General features: G+C 39.9%; 1 protein-coding gene across 1 annotated transcript in view; it reads right to left on the reverse strand.

The window, feature by feature from the left end:
- The window catches only part of LOC126248694 (1,4-alpha-glucan-branching enzyme), an 86,818-nt gene that overhangs the window by 49,626 nt on the left and 22,286 nt on the right, over nt 1-14,906 (reverse strand). The window contains exon 5 of the mRNA XM_049949975.1: nt 11,508-11,652. Within this exon, the coding sequence (XP_049805932.1) occupies nt 11,508-11,652 (145 nt within the window). The remainder of the gene's footprint in view (nt 1-11,507; nt 11,653-14,906) is intronic.

Consider the following 14,906-nt stretch of genomic DNA (forward strand, 5'->3'; position numbering starts at 1 on the left):
GTTTTGCAGTGTGTTACCTTACACTTTTGGACAGTCTCAGACAAAAAATAGCAACATTTTGAGCACACTATATGGAGTCATAGATACTGTGTCCACAAAACCAGGCAGAAACATAAAAGTATTTCTATGACACTGATTTTTTATTTTGTCCATGTCCTTGGCAATGTTTGCAGTAAAATTTCCCCAAGTGTGCTTCTTCTGCATTCCACACAGAGATGGTTAAGTAGGGCATGTTTCATTATAATCATATTGTAAGTAAATAGTACAAGTTGAATACAAATTCTCTTTTCTAAAAAAAGACAATTATGTTTCCAATTTTAAATTACAGATGATTCAAATAAATAAAATTTCATGCACAAGGCACCCACACCATGGCTGCTAATTTTCTCAGAGCAAAGCACCAGATTTTTCCTTACCCATATAACAGCACAATGGAGAAGAAAGGGGGAAAAATACACCATCAATATCTTTATTTCGTCTCCTGTAACCATATCCACACTGATTCATTTTTGCATGTTAAATGGAATTGCATTATACTCTGTTAAAATGTAGCATGCTGTGAGGGACACACTTCAGGAATTTTTATCAAGCCAAATGCACCAAAATCTTCTTTTGCATTGCCAGTTTTGATTTAGAAATGTGAAAAGTAGTACAATAGAGTCAAACACATTACTTAGTCAACTGTAGATTATTACTTTTGCTTTTGGGCCACATACCTTGCTGGGAACACACTGACCTCACTCCTCAGAGATGAAGTAATGTGTGAACAGGGTGATTACACTTTGCATTCCATACTTGTGATGAAGGAGGGTGCCCAGTCTGTTGTGAATCTTACTTTATCCATATAAGGCTGCCAAATGGGTGGACATCCACAGGGAAACACTCTTTACATGGTAAATTTCCCACTACCACAGAATTTCATCCTCTGTAGAAAAGTGAACACTTCTACCAATGCATTCTCACATATTATAATACATTCATAAAATATAGTTGCAGAATTTTCCTTAAGGTCAGTGGTGTCTGATGCCATGAAAAAGCAAAAATGGTGCAAAATCTATTTAAATTGACAAACTGCTGTTATTGCACAACAGCACTGCTGATATTACAAAGTAATAATGGTTATTCATTACAACCAACATTTTAATTTTTCGTTGCTCACGAACGTTAATTTCAACTCTCAATGCTATATTAGATAGTACACAATAAGAAGGTTGTTACAGAAGTGTAATATTTCACGACTTAAATTGGTCAAAAGTTTGTGTTTTCAGAATTACAATATTTATCTGCTTCTATACAGTCCCTTTAACTGGGATTTAATGCCCGATTGAAACTGTAGTCTTTAGTCATGATTTCTTTTTCAGTTGTTGGAGACAGCAGCAAAAAACTCACAAGGAAATCAACAACTGAATGGTACACATAGAGAGCTGTTTTCAAAGTGATTGCTGCAACATCCTGAGCTTAGAATTACAGCCTGAGAAAATTTCATTAAACAGGCGTATTTCTGCCATCACCTCACTGTAAATATAGAGGACAGTTATACCGATAATAAATTAATTGAACATATTGTCTCAGAATTGTATTGCAAGGATTTCTTGCACAGATTTCTTTAAAGTGACCTTCCACAATTACTGCCAGAAATTCCTACAAGTTTTGGCATGCCTGTTCAGTATTGCAGTGCTCCTAAACATTCTAGCTATGGGGCCGCAAGTCAATTTGTTGAATGCACTTGCTTAACAGCCACCAATGCTATATCATTAATTTTTCCTGTGTGTGGACAGATGAAAGAAAGACACACACACACACACACACACACACACACACAGAGAGAGAGAGAGAGAGAGAGAGAGAGAGAGAGAGAGAGAGAGAGAGACAGTTTCTAACACTGAAAAACAAAATAAGCCCTTAAGAAATAGCTAAAAACGTAATTAAAGGAATTCTGCTCTGCTGTGACAAGGACAGTGATCTTCACATCATCTTACAGAGTTCTCCAGTAACCTCCGTGGTAGGATTCCACATTTTGGAATAGAGTTTGAAAGCATTGGTGGCACTCATATATGGGATTTCATCAATCTTTGGCTTCCAGAAGGCCATTGATCAATTCATCAGCCATAAAATCAAATATTTAAATGAAAAAAAAAAAATTATCAAATGTTGTACGAAAGTTCTTGTAGATTGTAAATACTTTCAGATTAAAGGAAACCACTCGCCGAAAAGCAGAAGTGCTGAGTTCTTGATAGGCATCCACAAAAGAAGAAAAACTTGCTAGCTTTCAGATTTATCCTTTGATGAGGTAGAGTACACACACCCTGCACCTACGTTGTGCCAGCTACACTGACAGTGCCAATGCTGTTTCGTAGCAGGTGGGCTGGTTGTGGAGGGGGGGGGGGGTTAGTGTTGAGGGAGAGCTAAGGGGAGGTAAGGAGAGGGAGGTAAGGAGAGGGAGGTAAGGAGAGGGAGGTAAGGAGAGGGAGGTAAGGAGAGGGAGGTAAGGAGAGGGAGGTAAGGAGAGGGAGGTAAGGAGAGGGAGGTAAGGAGAGGGAGGTAAGGAGAGGGAGGTAAGGAGAGGGAGGTAAGGAGAGGGAGGTAAGGAGAGGGAGGTAAGGAGAGGGGCTGGGGATGGGTGGCTAAGAGGGGGGCCAGTTTGCCAGCTAGAGTGCTGGAGGGAGGGGTGGCAGGTACAGTTGTAGTGGTTGATGGGAAGTGGCACACGCTGAAGGCTACATCGGGATGTGAATTGGGAGGGGGTAATAGGATGGAGAAAGGAAAAACTGTTGAGTGGAAGGTGTGGGGACAGTGTGTTACCGGAGACTAAGACCAGGATGATTACTAGACTGGAGGATGAGTTCTAATGATAACTCCTATCTGTGTAGTTCAGAGAAACTGATGGTGGAGGGAAGGATCCAGGTGGCTCAGGCTGTGAAGCAGTTATTGAAGCTGAGCATGTTGTGGTTAGCTGCATGTTGTGCTCAGCTACATGTTGTGCTCAGCTACATGTTGTGCTCAGCTACATGTTGTGCTCAGCTACATGTTGTGCTCAGCTACATGTTGTGCTCAGCTACATGTTGTGCTCAGCTACATGTTGCGTAACCAGGTGATCAACTTCTTTCCTGAAAATAGTTTGGTGGTGGCCATTCATCCTGATGGACAGCTAGTTGGTAGTCATACCAACATAGAAGGCTGTGCAGTGTTTGCAGCAGAGTTGGTATATGATATGGCTGCTTTCATAGGTTGCCTGGCCTCTGATAGGATAGGATAAACCTAAGACAGGACTGGAGTAGGCAGTGCTGGGTGGGTGGATTGGGCAGGTCTTACATCTTGGTCTGGAACAGGGATCATGTCCCAGTGGCAAAGGATTGGGAGTAGGAGTGGCAGGGATGGACTAGAACCATGTGTATGTTGGGTGGGCAATGGAACGCCACTTTAGGAGGAGTGGAAAGGATCCTGGGTAGGTCATCTCTCATTTCATAGCAGGACGAGAGATAATCAAAGCCCTAGTGAAGGATATGGTTCAGTTGTTCTAGTCCATGGTGATAATGAGTGGCAAGAGGGGTGCTCCTTTGTAACTGATTCTTAGGGGTGGTGGCAGGGTTGGGGAGCGTCAGGAAATGGCATGGGAAATTGTTTGTAGACTAGGTTTGAGAGGCATTGCCTGCCTGCAAAGGCCTTTGTGAGACCTTCAGCATACTGGGCAACGGAGTTCTTGTCACAGCAGATACATCGTCCACATGTTGCTTAGCTGTGTGGGAGAGATTTTTTTTCCGTAAACAGGTTGGCAAACACTGCATAGCATTTTATTTTGGTAATACCAACCAGCTGTCCACCAGGGTGAACAGCCATTGCCAAACTGTTGTCAACAAGGTTGACCACCTGGTGGCAGAACATGCAGATGAGCACAACATGCTCAGTTTCAATGGCTGCTTCACAACCCGAGCCATCCTAATCTTCATCATCTGCTTCTCTGAACTATGTAGATCGGAGTTGTCCTTACAACACATCCCAATTCATGTCCCACATAGCCTTCAGTGTGTGCATTTCCCCACCGACTGCTACAACTATTCCTGCCACCCCTCCCACACGCATTTCTAGTTGGAAAATTCGTCTCTCTCTTAGCCTCTAGCCACCCATGCCCAGTCCCTCTCCTTACCTCCCATCTTCCTCTCCCTCTACCCACCCCACCTGACACTACCCCCACCACAACCAGCACACGTGACACACAATAGCATTGACACTATCAGTGCAGCTGGCACTGTGTGTGTGTGTGTGTGTGTGTGTGTGTGTGTGTGTGTGTGTGTGTGTGTGTGTGTGTGTAGACACACGTTGTTTTCGTCGTCGCCGGCGAATGCTTGTTTACAAATCACTTGTCAATGTGGACGGCACACTTGGTGCTTCGACATCATCTGCGAAGGGTAAAAAGAACGAAATAAGAGGAGTAGGTAAAACTACTCAATTTGTTCTTATTCATGGACCTACATCATTTTGTGGTGCGAGGTTAAATTTTACTTTAATGAAAGCATTCGTCGTCGCCGAAAATGCTTGTTTACAAATCACTTGTCAATGTGGACGGCACACTTGGTGCTTCGACATCTTCTGCGAAGGGTAAAAAGAACGAAATAAGAGGAGTAGGTAAAACTACTCAATTTGTTCTTATTCTGGACCTACTTTATTTTGTGGTGCGAAGTTAAATTTTACTTTAATGAAAGTTTCTTCTTCCTCTAGTTTGGGTAACGGATGGCTTACTGTAGCTTTCGTTGCTTGTAACAATGCAGGAAGAGCCAGTTTGGAATCCTTTGAATCCTGTGTGTACACACGTGTGTGCTCTAACTCAAAGGCGCCCATTGCTGACTCAACCCTTCTTTTTGGTGAGTGGTTACCTTTAATCCGAAAAAAAATTATCAAATAAGATTTTCTGAGATTTTTATGGGAATCCAATTGTGTAAATGACAAATTGCGGAAGCTGAAATTCTATCCGCAGGAAGTATGATTATTGGCTAGATTACTTCATATATAACTTAATAGAAAGCAGACATATGTTAGGTAACTCCAAGAGTTTGTATTAGAAGTCATCTTCAAAAAGATGACAAGTCAATAATAAGTTGACTTCCATCACTGTAAAGGGATATCAGCAGGAAATATTGGATACACTGGGAGAAATGGTAATTATTAACCCCCCCCCCCCCCACCAAAGTAGTTACCAAATTTTCATACCAACTTGACAATGAAAATTTCTCCAAACAAGGAATGTCAAAACTGCTAATGCTTAACAGAAGCAGGCACTAATCAAGGTATGTCTGGAATTCCACTACACTTAAAGCACAACAAACCGATGTCTATCTTAATACTATCATTCATCGCAGTGGAAGATGGCTTTATGATTACAAGCACAAGAGTGAAGAAGCTAGCACACTCAAGTCATATTAGTTGACCAGCACCAATGAAGGCTGCATTTGCGCCAGTCCCTGGGGAAAATTATTCTGTTTTTATTTTTTTTATTTGCTGTGGAATGCTTTATGTACATGAAGCCTCCATTAAGAACAGTTGTTAAAGCATTTTGAAAATCTTGTCTCCAATACCCTGAATTACATCCTTTTGCTTTGTACCTGCACCATAACAATGCACATGCTCATACTGACAACAGTGCCATCAACTACAATTTAAATTTCATGTGTATGTTATACTACTGAAGTGTTAGGTTCGTCTTTATATAAATTTTGTAGTTATGTACCCTTACATAAAATAATCACAAAAATATTAAATCATCTGATTCTGTTGGTTACTTTTGGTTCCTGTAAATTGAGATGTGTGGCTTTTGAACATTTCACAAAGAAAAACATCTCATAGTGGCATGGCATGCTGTACCATCCTGCTGAAAGCATAACTTCTCACTACCCATTTGATTCATTGGTTCAAAAACTGAACACTTAACTATCACATCACATCACATCACATCACATCACTATCATCTGGGGGTGAACTTTTTTTTTTTTAAGAATTTACCTTGGGCTTTATGTTCACCAAATATGGTAATATGTTTATTCACAGATCAATGTGAGCAGAAATGTAGCTTGTCTACATGGGAAAACCACATCCACTTCAAGCTTCATAATTAACCTCTCACAAAATGCCTCAGTTACTGTATTAACTGAACTAGTATGTGTGCCCCTACAGATGATGTGTCAGAATTGGTTGCACTATGGCTAACAATAAATGTAATTCCTGAGGGCAAGATAAATCTTGTCTCTCTGCTGTAACAGGAATATTGTCAAAACCAACTGCCAATATTGAGTCTGCTGAGGGCTTCAAAGGAGTTATGTACAGGTATGCCCAGAATCTCTGTCAGTAATGTTATTCTGATGTGGAACGTCAGGAAAGCACTAATTCAGACATTACTGCGGCAATCTTAAAATATTAATTGATGTAAAATGCTGAAATCTGAAGCATATGGTAAGAACTCATTGTAAGACATCCTTGTGGTTTATTATGACTTCTATTGCAGCAGTGGAAGAGAGATCAGAAACATAACAGTCCATAAAGATATGACAGGACACACAGTTTGCTACCTAGAACCAACTGATCACTAGGAAAAATACGAAGCACTGCTTGGAATAATGCAGACAATGGTGTCACTGGTCTGAGGAACAGTAGATGGAATTTATGTGGAGTGATTTATCACAGAACATTACTAGCACTTAGCTGGATGTGTGTGGACATGGTGAATGCCTGGCAAATACTACTTACCTGAACGTAATGTGGGTGGCAGTGAAACAGGGTGGTGGCGTGACAGCCTTTAACTGTTTTCCATGGTTTAGGCAGAGATCATCAATTTTGGTTGGTAACATAATGCATGTAGATATTCATTAAATATAATAGGAGTGTTCTGGTACTATTAAAACAGTTTAGTGTCAGGTTTTTCCGTATCACTACGTTTTTGTCTCCAAAGGAAGACCTTAATATCATGGTTCAAAGCAACTGAGGTGGACTTTTTAGCCATGGCCTACATTTATCAAATATATTTGACATGAAACAGTGTGGGAAATCAATTTTCTCTGGGAAACTGATAACAGTTATTCACTATACTGCAGCAACAACAGAACATATTGGTCATTCAGTGTGACAGAAATCAAGGTAGAATAATCTCTGGAGATTAAATGCTGCCACAGTAACAGATGGTGGGCCTTCATATCATTAATTATATGGCTTATATCTCTGCATTGAGGAGCAATTTATGCCTCGATTCATGGCAATACATGTCTGGAGACTTTTGTCCTCATAGTTTGTTTCACGTAAAAACTTCTTTTTTGTACGTTACTGTTCCATGATTCTTATGATGGAACCCTCGGCCTTTCCAACTAAGTTCCCCTACATAATATCATAAACCATTTACAGTAAAACCCCAATTTTACAGTCATTCACTTCATATTTTACAGCTTTTTACAAGGTGTACAACTTTGCTTCCGCCGTTTGCCGATAGGTGGCTACAACAGTAAGTAGCGGTCAAAAGAAACAGATCGCAGACGTCGGGCAGTTAGCTTAGACCTCGGTCAACATAACCTCATTCAAACATTAGTCTATTTGTGCCTGCATCATAAAGTTGTTCTTGATTGAAAATGTCAGTTTACGAGCCTAATTCTCGTCATTTGCAGGAGATGTTACTGTTTTGTTTCAATATGAAGAAAAGAGTGGCCGAGTCTCATCGAATGCTCTGAAGTACGTATGGTAAGGATGCTATTAGTGAAAGAATGTGTTTTGAGTGGTTTCAATGCTTCAAGAACGGTGATTTTAACGTCTTAGATCAACATAGTGGTGAAAGAGAGAATGTTTTCAAAGATGCAGAATTGGAGACATTGCTGAGTGAATACTCACTGTCAAACTCGAGAAGAATTGGCACGATTAGTGGGAGTGACACAGCAAGCCATTTCAAAACGCCTTAAGGCTATGGGCATGATTCAGAAAGAAGAAATTTGAGTCCTGCGCGAGCTGAAATCAAGAGACGTTGAATGGCGTTTGTGAAGAGTTCAGAGGCAAAAATGAAAGGGATTTCTGCATCGCATTGTGACCGGGGATGAAAAATGGGTTCATTATGATAACCCTTGTAGTAACCAAAACCAACTGCGGAAACGCCTTGGGCTGCAGATCGGAGCCGCCAGGCGGGGAAGCCGCCGGCGGTGGAGCACGCACCACCGAGTAAACACAGGACGAGTCTGACGACAGATCAACGACAACTGACAACAAAAGACAACGACCGACTATGACTGACACAACAAGGAAGAGATAAACAACGGAGGCTTGTGGAAACCACAACACCAAACACCAACAGTAAATCGACTCAGAACCAGAGCCAGGCAAATGTCAACAACGAGCAATGACCAGAGCGCAGCACCGCTGAGATAGAAAAGAAATCCAGAGCGAGTACCAGACTGGCTGGACTAGGGCAGAGCGGGTCCCTATATACGAAACCGGAGGGAGTGGTTATTGGCCACTGTCTGCACGAGGCGTAGCGGTGGCGCCCTCGCTGCGCGGAATAGCCGCCGCGGAGGCGGAGCCCTCTATGGGCTGACCACGTCCATTTGTTCTGGCGCATGTTCGACTTCCGCGGCGGAAGATACTAGAACCCTAAACACAAAAAATCATGGGGATATCCCAGCCATGCTTCCACGTCGATTGCCAAACCAAATATTCACAGCTCCAAGATCATGCTCTGCATTTGGTGGGTCCAGCTCAGCATCGTGTACTATGAGGTGTTAAAACCAAGTGAAACAATCACAGGTGCTCGTCATCGAACGCAATTAATGTATCTGAGCAGAGCACTAAAAGACAAACGGCTGCAATACAGTGAGAGGCACAATAAAGTGATTTTGCAGCACGACAAGGCTCGACCCCACATTGCAAAAGAGTTCAAAACGTATTTGGAAACATTAAAATGGGAAGTCCTAGCCCACTTGCCATATTCTCCAGACATTGCTCCCTCTGACTATCACCTGTTTAGATCAATGGCGCATAGCCTGGCTGATCAACACTTCTGATCTCATGAAGTCACAAACTGGATCGACTCGTGGATTGCTTCAAAAGGTGAACAATTTTTTCGACGCGGGATTCGTACACTGCCCGAAAGGTGGGAGAAAGTAGCGGCCAGTGATGGAAAATACTTTGAACGATAAATCTGTAACCAATTTGTCTCATTAAAGCCTCAAATGTTGGGGAAAAAATGGAGGAAGCAAAGTTGTACACGTGGTATGTTCATTTTTGTCAGTTCGAACAGAAGTCCTATTGTCTCAGCACAATGCTTTCCCATAATTAATGATTCTGTGTAACACTATTTCCTCCATTTTAAGTTTTCTTTGACATTATCATAGCCTTTAACAGTGATTTTCATACAGATTTCTGCTAAAAGCCTTAGGTTGGTACGACCTGAAGTAAATATTCCTCCTCAAGATGCTCTATAACATGATTTCTGTCCTCTTTCTCATCCAGGATGTCCCTGAACCAAGTGACCACCTTGTCGGCAACAAGCTGTAGATTTCATGCCGATTGTTGTCTGTTTATGAAGGCTGTCAACTATAGTGCTTTCATCAAATTGTATCACACATTGTGTCACACGTTTTGTCATGATTTTATAATGATTATCTGTAGTAAGTCTCACATTAGGACACAAATACCTTTTTAAAGTAGTTTCATGAAAGACTTGCTTCTGTGGTTTATTTACACCATTGGACATGATCAGAATGAAGAGGGGAAACCTATGTGTACGTGTCACCACTCAGCCACTGTCTTTGTGATTATCTCTAAGGCAGTGGTTGAGTGTTAACGTACACAAACATGCATTCACTATTTTTTTTTTCAGGCAGTGTACAATGGTGTAAATAAATCATGGAAGCAAAAGCATTTAATGGAAACACATTAAAAAGATATTCATGTCCTAATGTGTGTCTTATTACTGACGATCATAATACAGTTATGGTAAATAAAACTTGTAACACAATATTGGTTAATACACCAAAGCTGGCAGTCTTTGCAAACAGAACAATAGGCATGAAATCTACAGCTTCTTGTGTTTCCTATTCTTTCCTGTATTTTATATTTTCCTGCATTTTACACTTTTTTTTGAATCAGCCCACTGAAAAGCGTAAATAGGAGGTTTTACTGTATCCAGTGACAGGTAATTTCAAACATTTGCTACCTCTTTAATAACTGATAGCCCACAGAATATCACTTGCAAATTCTGAATTTCTTTTATGTTGATGTTCTTTTTTTCTGATGAAATGATTGCAGGGAAAGAATTACAACTCATTTCATGAATGACACTAAATGTTAGCAACTGGAGTATATTTAAATAATTAAGAGTTTTGAGTTGGTGTGTTAATACTGGATACTACTCCACTTGCCTGCGCCCCCCCCCCCCCTTTTTCAACAATTCGATACTGAAAACATTTATGAACTATTTTCTAATTATGATGCAAAAGTGTCTACTTTAATAGTTATAATTAATTAGTGTAGTTATTTGTTTAATACCCAAGTCATGTTACTTAATGTTTATCATTTCTACTTTTGTTTGTAAGACGAATACTGTTCCTCTCTAAGGCACATATCTATAAATGCCACTGACATTTGAATATCATATCACAGGAATTACCAGGTTGCAAGCTCAGGATTATGCCTGTGAAACAAGTAATAAAAGCAAAAGTCATAGCTCTTTCTCTATAGAGAAACTAAATTTCATTTACAGAGAAAAGTGTCATATTAAAAACATCAAATTGAAGTTACTGTATCACATAACTTACCAATGAATTTGTTGCATTTTATGATATTCTTCCTACTAGCCTCTTTAAATTTTTATTCTTGTTCATATCACTCTCACACAAATTAGTTGGTCTAAACAATGACCCTGAACTCCTACCATGAAGGAAAATACACTCATGTTCAGAAAAAACAGAACACCTTGAATGACTAGAGATAGGACGTTCATATTCACAGGAAATGTACATTAGTATGTTCTGCAGAAACGATTAGCATTTCAGTCACCTCAGTTCAGCATATGTCCTGTTGCCTAGTAGGAACATGGTCCATCATGGGCCCTGATAACATGTTACAGGTGTGATGGAATCGACGTGTATAAAGGTACAAATGGTATCCTGTGGCATAGGCATCCATGCTGCATTCACCTGGTTCAAAAGTTCACCTGTGGTAGTTCACGTTGAGTCACAGCGCTGCACCTGTCATTTCACCATATCCCACACATTTTCGATTAGCGACAAATCTGGAGCTGCAAGCACATTTTACTGGTAGGTGATGTTGCACTACGATATCGATGCTGGCCTTGAATCCGCAGGTCAAAATGGTTCAAATGTTAATCACTTCTGCAGAACATACTAATGTACATGTCCTGTGAATATGAACGTCCTACCTCTAGTGATTCAAGGGGCCCTGTTTTTTTAACATGAGTGTACTTCAACATTAATTCATAAAATTTTGCCAACAGAAAAATGGAGAAAGGTATTATTACAAATACTTACCATTTTTGACAATGCGAGGTATCACATTATTAATAAATTCTTTGTATGTTCCAACTCTAGGTTCTTCCGTAGCTATGCCAACATGACACTCATAAATTCTCATACTCTCTGGCCTTTTTGGTTCACGATGCTTGAAGTGGTACCTCTGCAACAATTAATTCACAAGGTATATTACTGGGTCTTGCATTATTTGCCAAACAAAACATGACAACTAACTTTAGTCATGTTTATGGGATTGTTTTAGAAAACTGTCATACAAAAATTTAAATCTTGCACAAACCCAAGAAGAAAATAAGGAAATCTCCACATTATAACTTTTGTTGCTTTTTCATTAGAAATACACCAATCAACAACATAAAGAAAGACTATGAGTATCTGGATGCTTTGCTCAACATTTTCCACATGTATCACTGTCAGATATGTCTTAAAGCTGAGTTTTCACTTCTGTATTAACAATGTTACAAGAGGGAATATGTTACACTGAATCACAGTTCCTGTTATGAAATGTTTCATTTATTAATTGAAATTCTCCTTTGGTCAGTTTCACCTTCTTCAGGGGTTCTATGGGTTTCAGCAATGCTGGATCTTCCTTCTGTTGAGTAGCAGTGCCATTTAATATAGTGATGGCCGAGATTTCGTCCACATTGCCGCGTTCTGCAAATGGATTTTTTGAAAGGCACTCGGCACACTCTTGTTACAGTCATGTCATAACCACAATCAAGTCCAAATTTATTACGAACACCAATGTACAGCCAGAATAAAACTGAACTCCTGGACAGTGTGTGCCGCTGTTTATACAAACATCGGCTATGCCAGAGTATCAAAACATTATAAACATAAGAAATTTTAAGAACGTTCTGGTTAAATAACAAATAATAGCTGATAGTCAGGTCTGAACTGGTGACCTGCAGCATGCCAGACAGTGACGCTATCCACTATGCCACACTGCATGCAGATCATCTAGTGGCATCACTGCCTCTTCTGGAGAAAAGTTCTCATTTAAGCCCAACTACAGGACTGTGGATCTAGATCTTGTCAATCTGAGATCAACTATTGTGTCTCATACATGTAAATGATCTCCTGTCTAATACACAACAAGCTGAAGTGGTTCTTTTTGCAGATGACAATACTACTGTAATCAATCCAAGCATACATGCAGAAACAGAAGAAATGGTAAACAAAGTTCTTAAAAGTATCATTGACTGGTTTTTTGCAAATGGTGTCGCCCTCAATTTTTTTTTAAAATAAAAAATGTATTCAGTTCTGCACATGTAGAGGTACTACACCAACGATAAGTGTAACACATGGTGAGAAATTATAAATATTGTGGAAACTATTAATGAGAATTTAACCTGGAAAAAACATATTTTGGAACTCACAAAGCAACTTAGTTCTGCCACTTCTGCACTTAAAATGATTGCAAATCTTGGGGAGAGAGAAATCAATAAGATGGGTTATTTTGCATATTATTCAATAATGTCATACTGAATAATGTTCTGGGGTAACTCATCTTTAAGAAAAAGTCTTCATTGAGCAAAAATGTATTGTAATAATAATATGTGGTGCTCACCCATGATCACGTTTTAGACATCTGTTTAAGGAGGTGGTCATTCCGACTACCACTTCACAGTATATTTATTTCCTCATGAAGTTTGGTGTACATAATCCACTGCAGTTCAAAAGGAACAATGCTGCATATAATTACAATACCACAATGAAAATAGACATGTATTACTCCACATTACAGTTGTCTTAAGCACAAAAAGGTGTGCACAATGCTGCAACAAAAATTTTGGATCACTTACCCAGTGATATAAAATCTATGACAGACATCAAAGTAAAATTTGAAAAGCAACAGAGAAAGTTTCTCCCCAACAAATCCTATTTCCCAGACGAATTTCTATTCGTGTAATAATTAAGGCGTAAAAGTTGGTGCATAAGGCTTACTAACTCACAGCATCTGTATATCTTTTTCTTTCTTTTTTACCCTTTTTTTAACCCTAGAAATGTTCAGAATTTAACCATATTTACAAATTAATTTGTGATGTGAATGTAAAATGACTCATTCCACATCATTACAAACTGTTGTGCAAAATGATCCATGGAACATGAAACTAATGGTCCTCTGCATGGCAGCACTGGTGGATGTTCGTTTTTGAGTCATGTTGTCACATTCTCTTCACTATGACGAGTATCGAAGGCAGCCCCTCCCACTGAAGCTTCATAATCATCTGGTAGACCTTTAGAATCCTTTAACAAGAAGCCCCCATCGTCGATCTGTGTAAGGCATCATATGGAGGACATGGTCGACGCCACTGTGCTTTCATCTTTTTGATGAAAGGTCATAATGCTCGCCTTCATGTGTGACACCTGACCAGTGATGAAGGACATGATATGCCTCGAAGCAGTGCTTTAGTAACTCTCCTGGTAGCCTCACTTTCTGCACAGGGGTAAAAATCCGTACCAAGTCTCCCAGGCTCTCTCTCACTGTCCAGTGCTTGGCATTATAGTGCTCCCAGTTTCTCTCTCTCTCAGGCATCGAGGGTCAGTATGCAAGCCAGTTGCTTGTTTCTTCAGTCCTAGTGATGAGGTGTTTCACAGAGTCATCCTGATTATTGTCCAATTGAAACACAAATAATCTATCCATTGCTATTTCAGCATTGCAACTGTGGTGCAGAAAGAGCAGTGTGAAGATGGCAGTGTCTTGCTTCTCTGTGTTGTGTATGTATGTCATGATGTGCAGTATTATATCGCAATCTCTCTATTTGATATACATACATTGTGAACATACCTGCCAATGTCTTATTAAAGTGTTCTGTGAGGCCATTCATCTGTAGATGGTAGGCAGGAATGCTCTCGATATATGCTGATATCTAACAGAGAGATTGGGATAGAATACTGTCTGTCATGACATTAGTGTACAACATCGTAAAGAACTCCTTCTACAATGTTCCATTTATTAATTGAAATTTTCCTTTGATCAGTTCCTCATCTTTCATGTCTTCTATGGTTTTCAGCAATGCTGAATCTTCCCTCAGTTCAGCAGCAATGTCATTTAATGTACAAATGACAGACTTTGTCCATGCTGCTGTGTTCCACTAAAAGACTCCTTGAAAGGCAGTCAACCTCCCTATGTTTGAATCCACTTTTGTATACCACTGTGTGGCATTTTCTAAACTGTTCAACTGATGCTACAAATCCAGTTTCTGCATTTCTTTTAAAACAAATGATTGATTAAACTGGACTGTAATCTAGCCCAGGAGTTTGGTCTCAGAGTTTACCTGTGCTAGGTAAATATTAATAAGTCAGAACCACATCCTCATCCTACAGTGTTTAATATGTAAGCACAGTCTACAACCAGCATTGACATTAACTGCTTCTCAGTAATGCATTAACGAT

Source organism: Schistocerca nitens, chromosome 3 (assembly GCF_023898315.1).
Source record: "Schistocerca nitens isolate TAMUIC-IGC-003100 chromosome 3, iqSchNite1.1, whole genome shotgun sequence".
NCBI classification, from domain to species: domain Eukaryota; kingdom Metazoa; phylum Arthropoda; class Insecta; order Orthoptera; family Acrididae; genus Schistocerca; species Schistocerca nitens.